The following is a 14,262-nucleotide window of genomic DNA, read 5'->3' on the forward strand; positions in this document are numbered from 1 at the left end:
TATCTGATGGTGTTGTAGGTCTTCTAATTAATCAGGCAAACATAAATGTAGTTTAAAGTTTAAGGCGTGTCTTAATTTGTATGCATTTTCACTTGTTCATTAATGTTAGATTTATGCATGAGAGTTTAGAACTTAAAAGATAATACATAGTTCTGCTGGTGTTTTTTCTCAAAATAAAAAACACTTCCATTCCCGTGTTTGCTTGTCAACTAAAAATTTCTTTCCAAATTGAGGAAGCAAGTGATTTCAAAGGTGTCATAATTCTATCATCAGATTTCATCATCTGCATAGGCCAAATCTTTCAAACATTACATCTAGCTCCGGTATGAGGACTTAATGACATGAATTAATTGTGGAGTGGCTTGAAAACTAAGTTGCTAGTATTTTAAATTGTGTACTTGTAAATCTTGTAAAGATTTTGTAAATCTTGTTTTGGAGCCTTTTTGTTTTGTTTTAATATCTTGAAGAGGAGAAACCTTTTCGACGGAATCTTGAAGGTAGTGTATTTATATATGCATGCACGTAACATGCAAACACTTCTATTGCTTTCTTTTTATTTCCTCCATTTCACCCATAGAAGGAACTATCCATTTTATTACAGAGGCCAGAATGGTGCCTCTTCTGGAATCTGACTGCTCAGCTTATTACTTGGTAAAACTGTGTCTTCGTTCTCCTGGAGTTCAACATACGCTGTCAATAGAACCTGGGCTGCCCTCCTCCTCTTTTCTTCTCCTCTCCAAAAGAACTAATTTCCTACCTACTGTCAAAATGTGCTGCTTCTGGACTGACCACCAGCCTGCCTTCTAATATACTGTTTAAAGAAAAAAAAAGATTATTTATTAATATCATGATACTTTGTACTTGCACCATGAGTTGAAATGCTTATAAATAAGTGCACTAAACTCATGAGAGTGGAATTACACCTTCTGCAACTCTGATCTTTTGCAAATTCCATTGTACTAAAAATAAAGTTGATGCAATGCTTAAGGAGCAATAATTAACATCTAAATAAAATCTGAATGACCAGATTGAAGAGATTTAACATGAAGAATTCTAGCATCTCCTTGAATGTGTTCAGCTGTTATCTGGAGTCGTGTCTCCAGATAGGTTGCATTGTGACTATAAGTATTTAGAAGCCATTTTAGCATAACTTATTGTAACTATAACTCCTTTAAAGACAGTATTCCTTGTGAGCATGTATATTTGACTGCACAGTTATGTATTTTGGATGTATTCATGCACCTGACCTGGCAGAAAGCACTCTTTATAGACTATACATAAACCTTTTTGGATTATTTAGGTGCTGCTGGTGATGGTCTGATATTATGAGAATCCTGCATTGTATTCTGTGGTATTCAAATGAATTGTATGCTCCTTGGATCCAAATTCCAAGAGAGGAATTTATATTCCTCTCCATTACAAGAGAGGTTGCTTCTGGCACAAGGATAAACCACCTTACAAGGTTTCTCATTAGTGTAACATAACCACAGGTGCCCAAAATCTCCCCTGAGTTGTTCCAGGATGTTTCTGTGACGGCAATGGTAGAAGCTTCTCTTTGGGAAAGGCTGGTTTTGATAATAACCTTATTAAATAATGCAGCCTTGAAAATCTGAGGAGTTAGAAGACTGTATTTGTTACTGTTTAGATTACTACATTTGTTGCACATTTGTTAATGAAACATAACAATAATGTACATTTGCCCAACACAACATATAACATAAATAGGTGAAGCATCTTCAAAGCATCAGTGATGCTGGAAATCTGACTTATGGTTTGAGTTTCACATCACTTTTTCTTTCTGCTGATTGTGTTCCCAATTTACTCTTCTTTTCACATCATTTCTTCTAGCTGTTTTTTGCTCCCTGTCCTCAATGGGCATTCTGTTACTCTCTCTCCTTTCCCCAGTTGCCCCCGTCCTTATCATTAGCCTCTTTCCGTCACTTTCTCAGCCAACTTTCACTTTTTTGTTTCTCACCTTGCCTTACTTCATTCTAATAAACAGCTAGGGACTAAATGAAGAACCCTTGTTAGAAGGCTTTGTAGTAGCTGATACATTGATTACACCCCAGTCCTGTTAAGTCTTTGACACTTAGGGACAGTAAATATCAAAGTCAGTATCTGTAATCATCAATTAATCAAATACTGAAAGCTGTATCTTTATGCCTGTGAATGCACTAACTTTTATCCAGCCTTTTTTGTAAGCATTATTAATTTTGTAAAAACTTACAGTCGAGATCTGATGCTGATTATCTTGAATGCCAAAGTTAGTGTATAATCATTTAACCTCTCTTAATGGAGAAATTTCTTTTTTGACCCTTTCAAGCAGTTGTGTAAATATCTGCCTTTGTCCACTTAGAATTTTTCATACATTTCTAATTGTGGTATGTGGGTAATCTGTTAAGATGAAACCTGTGCTGATATGTAAGGAAGTTCACTCAGTAGACATGATGATCTCAATATGTATCTAAAGCTGCCTCAGTCAATGACTGCAATCTCCTAAATGCTGTAATTACAAAAAAAAAAAAAAAGGCATTGTCCAATAACAGAAAATAACAAATAGTTATCACAGCACCTTGTTTGTTTGACATTTTTTCTCAGGTACTCATGAGGTTATCTCTGTGCAGGATCTTAGGAAAAGGAGTCATTGTATCAGATAGCCACTCCATAGCTTGGATGTGACTGTATTGTTTGATATTGTCTGCATTGTATGCTGTTGTAACACAGATAAGCCCATTCAGAAGCACAGCTGTTAAACTGCCAATAATCATGTGGGTTGCAAAAGGAATTCATGAAGTGAATATCATGAAAGATTAGGAATTGTCTGGAGCCTTACTTTTCATGCTGGTTGTTTTAATTTCAAAAACTAACAAGTGCTAGGCAAGTGAGCCTATACAATAGGATTTAATAAAACAAAGTTAATTACAGAAATATCTTAGTAGCAAGAACAGAGTCAAAACATTTTATATTAATTACATTTAAAGTAAAAAAAAAACACTCTTAAATGCTAAATCTTTTGTTTACTTGTTTTTCACTTAACTGCTTAGTATTCCGTCATTACAAAGCATCTCCCCAAACATTTGTTATTCTTACTGATCACTTACAGAGAAAAAAAAAAGAAATAATACACTATATTAGTGCAAGTATTTTGTATCGGCATCAAGGGAGACATTTCTGCCCAGATACTGCATTTGGTGGGCCTTGTAGTTGAAGACCTGGAAAAGGAAGGGTTATCTACAACTTGAGCGAGTTTATTATGGCTTAGTGATTTGCTGATTGATTTCATTTGCTGTCAGTTAAGGCTCTCTTAATGTCAGTTTTCTTTGCATAATGCCTTGAAATAAAGACTGATGAAGTTTTTCAGATTGATGCCGCTTACATAAACTGACCCTGATTTGCCCTTCTGCATGACAATATAAGTGACAGCAGTTAGAGGAAAATATAGCAATGAATATGCAACTTAAGGATTAAGAAAAACACAGTAAACCTTTCAGAATATAAAACTAGGTATAAAAAAATAGGTCTTGTGTTAATTTCACAATTGTCCTATATTTAAGAAACAGGCCGGGATAACATCCTAAGTGGTATACCACTCAAGTGAAATTCCAAGAGGACAAGTTTTAAAAGGATTAAAAGTTAACTTTTTTTTTTTTTTTACCCCAAATTCTACCAATTTGTCATTAATTCATTGCCTATATATATAATAAATACATATAACCAATGTATATATATATGTATTAATAAACTTTGTCTCATAAATTCACATATCTTGTTACCAGTGAGTTTTCTCTTTTATGTACTTATCTTGCAGCAATGCTAATGAAGTACTTTGAAACTATTGTCCTGATTTTTCACTTGCTGAATTGGTTGATGGTCTAGTGATAGGTACTGTTAGAATCCTAAGGTCACAAAGTCCAATGCTTTCATTAGACTGTTAAAAGTGTTCATTTTTTAAAATTGGTAAGTACTATTGCTGTAAGCGTTCTAAGACAAAATCGTCTGAAATAGGGCACTCATTTTTATTGAATGCTGTCCACTGCAGCACCCAATTTTATTGTAATCTTCTTTAACCCTTAGCTTGTCATGGTCTCTTCCACAGAAGCAAAATGGTGGTAAGAAATTAAGGGCTAGAGAGAAAAGGGAGAGGACTGGAGAGTGCTAAATTAATGGAAGGATGAGTAGAGAACTGTTTTGTAAACCTGAATAATAGGGATACACAGCTTGCATGTTGGCAAGTTCACCTGAAAAGGACTGAGTGTTTCATGGCTTCTGAAAAGATAATATCCATGGAAAGACCACCATTTATTTATTGTCCTGGAACTTTGATAGAACTCATATTCAAAGTCCTTTGAATGGCATCCACATCATAATCAGTTTTGACAAAATACGGTTCTAAAATAAAGATGAGGAGAAATCAGTCGCCCACTCCATCTGTGGGGCAAACTCTCAGTGCCCACTTAGTGCTTGAAGACTATAATTTAGTTTGGAGTTCTTTCTGTTCAGAGGCAGATTATGTTAGAATGGGACATATACCCATTAGTGTGTCCTCCTCTTCCTGATCATGACAGATAACACTAAAGGTAAAGATTAGAGAGCAAAGCATGATGCCCTTGCTACTGTCTACAGTGCCAGAGTTTCTTTCCAGCCAGATTCCCATTCTCAAAGCAATCATCCCCTTTTAAAAATAAATTTAATATTGTGCAAAGATAAAGGTTACAAGTTGAAGTTTAAATTCTGAAGTTTTTACAACTGCTTGCAAAGACCATGAGAGTGGATTCTGAGCAGTGAGTCTTCTACATGTCAAAATGTGATGTTTGTCTGTACGTTGGCAAAGGTCACTACTCTGGATGCTTGATTTGTTCTGCATTTATTCTGTGTGAGACTTGCTGCAGATTTTAGTCCTTTGGGAAATAGGTAGTGGGACTGAGTAAACATTTAACGCCTAGAGGGCACATAGAATAACAGTAAATCTGGTTGTTCCTGCTTATAAACTGGTTAGACAGGGGTAAACAAAGGAAAAGTATAAGAAACAGGACAACAATGTCTCCAAAATCTCTCCCATTCTCCAACATTTTAGTTCAAGGACCTCCTGAAACAAAGGTCATGCTTCTGTATTCAGTGGCCTTCAATGTTTTTGTTTTTTCTTCTTCTTCTCCATTTATTGTTCCATTGCTTTTTGAATCCATGTAAAGTTAAGCATTCATATGACTTGTGGAAAGGACTAACGTATTAATTATGTACTTTCTGAAAAAATATTTTATGTTTGTTTTGCAAATGGTTTCTCATTCTTGTATTAAAAGAAAGAGTGCATAATTATTCCCAGTTCATCTTCTTTATAGTACCTGTGCTTTGGCATCATCTGTCATATTATCCTCTAAAAAACAGCCCAGAGCAGGTTGAGAGCCTGTGGGTAAAAATCAAGGATCAGACCAACAAAGGACACCTTGTGGTTGGGGTTTACTACAGGTCACCCGACCAAGGGGAGCCTGTGGATGAGGCCTTCTTGCTCCAACTACAAGAAACATTGTGCTCACAGGTTCTCATCCTCCTGGGGGACTTCAACCACCCATATGTTTTCTGGGAAAGCCATGTGGCAGGCAGTAAGCAATCCAGAAGACTCCTGGAGTGCACTGAGAACAACGTCCTTGTCCAGGTATAAGACAAACCAACCAGAGAAGAAGAGTTACTGGAACTGGTTTGCTCACCAGTGCAGAAGAGCTCATTAAGGAGGTTAAGATTGGAGGAAGCCTGGGTTGCAGTGACCATGCCCTGGTTGAGTTTGTGGTCTTGAGGGATATGGGCCTGGCTAAGAGTAAAGTCAGAACCCTGAACTTCAGAAGAGCCAACTCCCAGCTGTTCAGAGAACTAGTGGATGAGTTCCCATGGGACACAGTCCTTAGGGACAGAGGATCTGATCAGATCTGGAAACTCTTTAAGGATATTTTCCTTGGAGAACATGAGCTCTGTATTCCCATATGTAATAAATCAAGCAGAGATGGTAGGAAACCAGCATGGTTGAACAAGGACCTGCTGGTCAAACTTAGTCAAAAGAAGGAAATGCACAGATGGTGGAAACAGGGCCATGTGCCCTGGGAAGGATACAGAAATGCTGTCCAGATGTGCAGGGAAGGGATCAGGAAAGCCAAGGCACTGACAGAACTAAACATGGTGAGGGACGCAAAGAATAACAAGAAGGGGTTCTAGAGGTACATTGGCTGCAAAAGAAAGACTAATGAGAGCGTACTGCCTCTGACAAATGAAGATGGTGAACTGGTAACAACAGATGTGGAGAAGGCAGACAGCTGAACAACTTCTTTGCCTCAGTCTTCACTGGTGGTTAAGCTTCCCACAACTCTTTGAGTCCCCAAACTTCTAGGCAGGAGCTGGGCCTGACACAACAACTACAAGCCGATGGGTCTTGATGACATTTATCTCAGGGCCCTGAGGGAACTGACTGATGTAGTTGCCAAGCCTTTCTCCATCATATTTGAAAAATCATGGCAGTCAGGCAAAGTCCCCAGTGACTGGAAAAAGGGAAACATCACTCCCCTTTTTAAAAAGGGAAGAAAGGAAGACCTGAGGAACTACAGACTAGTGAGCCTCACTTCTGTGCCTGGGAAGATCACGGAACAGATCCTCCTGGAGACAATGTCAAGGCACACTCAGGACAAGGAGGTGATCCAGGACAGCCAGCATGGCTTCACCAAGGGCAAATTGTGCCTGACCAATCTGGTGGCCTTCTATGGTGGAGTGACTGCATCAGTCGACAAGGGAAGACAGACTGATGTTATCTACTTGGACTTTTGTAAGGCCTTTGACATGGTTCTGCATGACATCCTAATCTCTATATTGGAAAGATATGGCTTTGAAGAGTGGACCATCCAGTGGATAAGGAATTGGCTCAATGGCTGCCCCCAGAGATTAGTGGTCAATGGTTCTATGTCCAGGTGGAGGCTGGTGACAAGCAGTGTCCCTCAGGGGTCTGTCTTGGGACTGGTGCTTTTCAATATCTTCAGTGACATAGATGATGGATTTGAGTGCACCCTCAGCAAGTTTGCAGATGACACCAAGCTGAGTGGAGTAGTTGATACAACAGAAGGAAGGGATGCCATCCAAAGGGACCTGGACAGGCTGGAGAAGTGGAACCATCTGAATCACATGAGGTTCAACAAGCCCAAGTGCAAGGTGCTGCACCTGGGTTGGGACAACCCCAGACAAGAGCACAGACTGGGGGAAGAAGTCACTGAGAGCAGCCCTGCAGAGAATGACTTGGGGATTCTAGTAGACAAAAAGCTCGACGTGAGCCAGTGGTGAGTGCTTGCATCCCAGAAGGCCAACTGCGTCCTGGGCTGCATCAACAGAGGTGTGGCCAACAGGTGGAGGGAGGGGATTGTCCCCCTCTGCTCTGTCCTTGTGAGGCCCCACCTGGAGTGCTGCATCCAGGTGTAGGGCCCCCAGCACAAGAAATATGTGGATCTGTTAGAGCAAGTCCAGAGGAGGGCTACAAAGATGATGAGAGGGCTGGAGGACCTCTTGTATGACGAAAGGCTGAGAGAATTGGGGCTATTCAGCCTGGAGAAGAGAAGGCTCTGGGGAGACCTCATTTCAGCCTTTCAATACTTAAAGGGGTCTTATAAAAAAGGTGGAGAAGGACTTTTTACTTGGAGAGATAACAGGATAAGGGGAAATGGTCTTAAACTAAAAGAGGATAGACTTAGATCAGACATTAGGAGGAAATTCTTCACTGTAAGGCAAGTAAGGCCCTGGAACGGGTTGCCCAGAGAAGCTGTGGATGCCCCATCCCTGGAGGTGCTCAAGGCCACGCTGAATGGGGCTTTGGCCAACCTGATCTAGTGGGTGGCATCCCTGCCTACGTCAGGAGGGCTGGAGTTAGATGATCTTTAAGGTCCCTTCCAACCCAAGCCATTATATGATTCTGTGATCCTACCTTTCTCTCCCACTCCATCAGCAGTTATTTTTTTCATGATTTCCAAATTACAAGAAGGTGAAAAACACTAAAAATATTTAATAGTTTCTACATTTGGTAAGTAGCGGAAGTGATTTCTCTATGTTACTGACATGCATAAGCATAGTAGCTCATAAATCTGTAGTTGTAAAGTTCTGAAAAATGACTAAGGAAGAAGTGTGCTTCTGAAATAATTAACGTGAAAGGTAGTTTGGAAAATGCTGTCCTCTACAGTGTTTATAAGTTATGACAGCCTGAAACCTGTGGGTTAGAAGTAGTCCCTCTGATTGATCTTCCTTTAAGGTCACCACACAAATGCATGAAGCTGCAGTGCCTGCAGTCATTACCAAATCTGGTGAAAGAGTGACATAAAAAGGACTTTCTCCATCTAGTTATAAGACTTTGCTCTAGTGTATTTTAACACTTTGTCCTAGGGTATTTTAATTCTCATCCAACTGTTAATTAATACTTTATGCTGTCTAGACAAATTAATCTCACCAAGGACAATCCTCCTTCGTCTTCTCCTTTCAGTGTTCCTATAAACATCCAGCTTTATAGACACAGTTCAAAATGTCACTGTATCTTCTCCTCTTATGCTTCTAAGGAGTTGGATCCAGTTGTTGACTATTGGCCAGACAAGGGAATGGACCTTATTTGCCAGACTCCCAACCTAATTATTTAAATTCTATTCTGCAATCTGATGATATTTTTCCATATAATACAAAATCACTTGGTGCATTTGCTGAAGACAAATCAGAAAATCAGTGTCTTCTGAAGTTTTATCTAAAAAAGCTCATCAGAGAACAAGTCTTTAAATTGTTTGTCTGAGTGAGGACAACTGGAGCTTTGCCAACGGAAGAGTTGTCTCTTGTCTTCGTCTTTAAAGCTGTTACAAGTGAGCAACTTTCTCACTTAGCTTGCTGACCTCTTGCAGAGAAGGGACTTAAAACCAGACTCGTGTATAGTGGTGTCTTACTCATCCACAAGTTTTTATCACGTGTTGATTGAGATTTACCCTTCAGAGTTGAGGTAATCCATCTTCTATATGACCAATACCATAAAGGTAGGCAAACAGATTTTTTCTTGACAAGGGTTTTCTTCAGCTATGCATACATTGTTGGTAGAACTAGACATTCAGAGATGACGAGGACTATTTTATCCATTCTTCTTCAGACTATGATGGTTAAAAGCAAGGCTTGGGAGGAAAATATTTATTTCATACTAAGCTTAAGGATAGCCAATGATCAACCTTGGTGTCAGTACCACATTTGTCAGATGTTGTCTGTATTTTCCAACTTCTGTTTTGGAACAAAGAATGCTAATGTGTTTGTTCATTGTGAAGGTCAGTAGTAGACCCTGTGCTCATACAATTTCCTTTGACAATTCAGGTTTTGCGACAAGAGACATTGTCCCTGCAGTTTCTAATAAAACATTTTCATGGTGTAAATCAGGAATCAAGTCTTGAAATCAAGTCTGAGTGAAGACCTAGCCATCCCTATGTTTTTTTGTTTTGTTTTGTTTTAATACAAAATTTGGTATGAAGCAGATTAGTGATATCACTGAGTTTAGACAGAATGAATGGAGAACACTTGTCCATTCTGTATGTGGCTATGGGCATTAGAGTTTGTTCATTTATCTGAAGACTGCAGTTAAGTTTTTCTAGATCATTGCTTCATCATTACTTGGTATGTCTGAGACTGAGTGGTGCTTTTTTGTATGCTGGCATAATGAATTTATGCACATAACTGATTTTGGGGTGAGAGACAGAAGTGAAAGATTGGTTTGCTATTCAGGGTAACAAGTATACTTTCAGGCTTCCTGACAAAATCAGAAAACATTGCATTAAGTAGGATGAAATATTTTTGTTGAATTAGAACACAGTACTACCATGAGCACTTCATAAAAAAGCAGGGGAAATGAAGTGACTATATCACAAAACTTTGTAGCATTCTAGTTCCTGGGTTCCATTAGATCAGGGCATTCACCTACAACCTGATATGAATATAGACATAGTAATGGTTGTTTATATATGAACCACATAATAGCAGTTCTCATATCCACTCAATCTGCTGGAATGGACCTTTGTCACTCCTAACAAATGGTAACTACAGCATAGATTATCTCCATCTTTTTGCATGGAAAATACGAGGTGGACAGATTTCCCTCTGATTGCATATTTTATTTTATTTTATTTTTTATCTTAATTCAGTTTGAAGATGTTTTAACCTAAAACTAGGGGTTAGACTAGATGATCTATATCCCTTCCAACTTGGGATATTCTGTGGTTGACAAGCTGCTTCCTGTGGCCAGAAAGGAATAATCTATATCCCTTCATAGCTCTAGTCAAAATATTTAAGGAAATCTCTATACTGAACCTACCTTTTGGAGGATGATAATATTCATTTGTTGGAGTCAGCAACAGACCTTTTCTACAGGGGTTAAAACTAAATTGATATTTTTTCATGAGTCCTAAAAAAATATATTAGAAGTCTCAATAGCGTCTATTTGCCCACAGAGCATTTTCTTTACTAAAAGTAATTGAAATTGGTCTTAAATAATTAATGGAGTACCTTTTAAAGCCAATGATGGAACTGTATTTTAATTTTCAGTAAATTTATTTTTAGTAGTATGTTGACAAATAGTCTTTGAGTTAGTTGCTTTGTTTAGATAGTTTGTGCACAGCATTTCAGAAGAAAAAAAGTTATTCAGATCTAGTACTCACATTCAATGTGAGGTTGTTTCAGATTTTCCTGATAATAACCTCATGTGTGCTTCTCTCCCTGCCTTAAACTTTTCTCATACACATACAAATACAATTAATCCATTAGATTTTATACAGTTATGACTTACTGTTTGGGTAATTTTTATTTAGAAAAAAAAGCACTGTTTTTTTTTTTGGGGGGGGCATACCAGATGTCCTACTGGTATGTAGGAGTGCCATAAAAATCAGAAGGAATAAGCTTATCTTTATTGATTCTGTTTCTTTAGACTTTGTTGTAAAAATAGAATTCTGTGCTTCAACTTTTTTACATCTTCTGGTTGCAAGTTGTCACTCCAATAGACCAAAAGCAACATGATCCAGTTACAAGCAGCTTCTACCTGCACTTGACATTTACATGAATTTTGATGATGTTTTAATCTCGTGTTACCTTAATACTGAATGCTTGATAGGACACTGTAGGTTTTTGAATAAAACTGCTACTGTTTAGTAGAATAAAATACAACTGCTGCTGTTTAGTTCGTCTTAGTGGAATGTTGTGCTCATTCTGGGGACATTCTCACACTTAGAGTTTATTATTTTCAGTGACTAACTTTCCCTCTTTATTCCCTGCCTAGAATATATGTGGCAAGAGAAAGCTGAAAGAAATGTACCAGTGTAGAAATTCTTTCACTTTTCATTTCTTTCTTGCCAAAACCATTTTCTTGAAAATTATTTTCCCTCCTGACAGACTAAAACATTCTTTTTGTATCAGCAGTTTGAGTAGGGGTATAATATATTGGTAGCATATCCCTTTAGCTGTAGCTTAAACAGTGGATTCTTCGGGGCAGCAATTGTTTTTCCTTTATATCTTTCATGCAGGTATGCTTGGCTTTGTTCAACAGACAGTGAGAATGGTATTTTGCGTGTAAGTATTGTCAGCCTATAAAAATCTGCATTTTCTTAATCCTGTGAAGTGGTAATTTGCTTGCACGGTCCATTACTGAGTAGTAAAGTGTACAGATACCTTCTTTGCTGTAAAATTATCAGGATTCTTTCTATGTGATTGTACCAACAAACACATTGCTTGATGGTCTTAATCTGTCAGTTTCCAAATCAATGTTATTTTTGAAACTTGTATACTTTGTAATAATTTCCTTGGCAATTGTTGTTATGCCCATCCACTGTGGTTTCCAGTAGAAGTACTTTCCTTTCAGTCTCTATTTCAAAGCTCCCTTTTCAATTTTCTGGTAGGAAGTCATGTCATTACCTCTTGTAGAGAATCTTGCCTTTTATTTAGAGCTTCATTCCCTTGGGCTATCCTCTGAGAACTTCGGGGTAAAGTAATTGTTATTGAAGCGAAGGGGATAAAGTTAGGCCCCGTGTGTGGCACTGAATCATGTTGGGTTGGGAAAAAAAAAAAAAAGTTGTAACAGAACTGACCTGCTTTTTGGCACATTTAAATTGTGCATGCCACGCTCGAATGGAACCCAACAAAAAGTTTAGTGTCGAAATGAGATACAAGGAGAATAGATCATTAAAGAAGTGCCAAACAGCTGCAAAAGTGCAATTTTGCTGAATGCTGTTTCCCTTGAGTTTTTTTCCTGATGCCTGAAAAGCTGCTCTATTTACATCCTCCACTGATGTTGCCACTAGACATTTTGGACTATGGGTCAGGGCAGACAGAATGGGATTTCAAATGCTAAAATATATGGGGGAAGTGAATTTTAATCCTTTTTCCCCAAATATAGATAACCTAAATCTATAATAATCTGAAGTCTTGCTTCTGAGAATGAAAATTAATTGGAGTATGTTTTAATTTGTGAACATTTTAAACTAATCTTTTTTATGTCAGTTTGAAGCAAGGCAGTAATAACAGGCATTGTATAGGTTATCTATTAAACATATAGAACTTCAATCTGTGGAGTTTTATTTTCACACCAGTTGCCTTTGCCTGCACTGTACTTCACCCAAATTCTGTACCCTAAATAGAATTCTCAGTCTTTTCAGATTGTCATCTAAACAACTTGTTATACTGAAGTTAATCTTTCATTCTTCTGAAGCCCATTCATTATTCCTTCTCTTGTTCTTTTTCATCTTTTTGTATATGTTGCCCTTAGGTAAATTTACTACCTACTAATATTCTTTCTAGTTGAAGAATTTCCTGAAGGGAGAACCTAACAGGCAAATGTTAATTTTGACTTTTTTAATAGTTTTTGTTTTAAAGCACATTGTGTAAAGGAGATGATTTTGTTATTCTGGCTGCTGTATGTGATGTTACAAATGAAATGCTTACATTGTCAGGCTGTTAGTCTGATACCTTTTTGTAAGCATCATTTCACACCAGGTCTCCTTTAGCTTTATTCCCTCTAAAAAGGAGATGCAGTTCTGGGATAACAGCAAGCCCAGAAAGATCCTGTGTCAATCATACTATATGGAAGTTAAAACATAGAAATTGGTTCTTAATCACTGGGTAACTTCAGAATAGTCTAAAACCTTGAATGCATACTTTCACTTGCAATTATTTAGAATTCATAATTCACATAAAAATGGTTTGTTTCGAACTGTGTTCATTCTCATTAGAGAAGTACTGAGGGTAAGGAAGATAACATGCATGGTGCTTTAATTTGGAATAAAAAAATACTATTTTTATAATGTATAATAAACATTAAAACTTTGATGAGAGATCTGCTAATTTGCATATGCTGATCTGTATATTTCCTGTAACATATTTCTATTATGACTGAACCGATAACTGAAGTTCGAGTAACCTACAAGTTTCAAATTAATTTTTTTTAAAAAAAGCTGAATTTTCTTCTCATGTCATGTATCATGTTTCTTAAAGATTGTTGTGTACTAGTTAGTACAATGCCATTTTTATGTTAAATAAAGTATTCCTGAAGATTGGAGTCTTCCAGTCTGATAAATTCGTACATGCAAAAGCTGTTTTAAAGCATTGTAAAACACTGTGCGCCTTAAAATTTGTTCTTCTAGAAGTAGTGTACAGCACAAGGAAATTATAAGTTATTCAAAAGTAAACAGTATATTGATTTTTATTTTATTTTAATTTTTTTTTGGTTTGGGGGGAGTCTTCTGGAGGACTATCTCTAATGTTAAGTGTTCTCAATCCTTTTTAAGATTAATTGGAAGAAAGAAAGCACAGCTTAAATTTTGCAATTTTGCCCTGCGGTTCCCTAGTTTGTAGTGTATGAACAACATTAAATTAATTTGTCTCGTTTGCACTCTCAACCCAAGTTTGTCAGCTTCACCAACCTGTAGCATGAGCCAGAAGTATGTATGAATCATAGAATCATAGAATATCCTGAGTTGGAAGGGACCCACAAGGATGATTGAGTCCAACTCCTGGCTCCACACAGGTCTACACAAAATTTCAGGCCATATGACTGAGTCCAAAGAGCACAGTCCAAACATTTCTTAAACTCCGACAGACTTGGTGATTTGACGACTTCCCTTGGGGAGCCTGTTCCAGTGCCTGACCACCCTCTTGGTGAAGAACCTTTTTCTGATATCCAACTTGACCCTCCCCTGTTACAGCTTGACACCATTCCCTCGGGTCATGAAAGAGAAGAGATCGGCACCT

At 37.7% G+C, this 14,262-nt stretch overlaps 1 protein-coding gene across 12 annotated transcripts in view; it reads left to right on the top strand.

The window, feature by feature from the left end:
- Nucleotides 1–14,262, top strand: part of CCDC171 (coiled-coil domain containing 171) — a 178,287-nt gene that overhangs the window by 127,673 nt on the left and 36,352 nt on the right. For 8 of the 12 annotated variants that reach the window (XM_066987705.1, XM_066987696.1, XM_066987695.1 and 5 more), the window contains one exon: nt 11,544–11,589. The exons of 3 other annotated variants lie outside the window; for them this stretch is intronic. In XM_066987705.1, coding sequence (XP_066843806.1) covers nt 11,544–11,589 — 46 coding nt within the window. Of the gene's footprint in view, nt 1–601; nt 849–11,543; nt 11,590–14,262 lie in introns of those variants that run through there. One more of the 12 variants, XM_066987702.1, reaches the window with a different exon arrangement.

This window comes from Anser cygnoides, chromosome Z (assembly GCF_040182565.1).
Source record: "Anser cygnoides isolate HZ-2024a breed goose chromosome Z, Taihu_goose_T2T_genome, whole genome shotgun sequence".
In the NCBI taxonomy this organism is placed as follows: domain Eukaryota; kingdom Metazoa; phylum Chordata; class Aves; order Anseriformes; family Anatidae; genus Anser; species Anser cygnoides.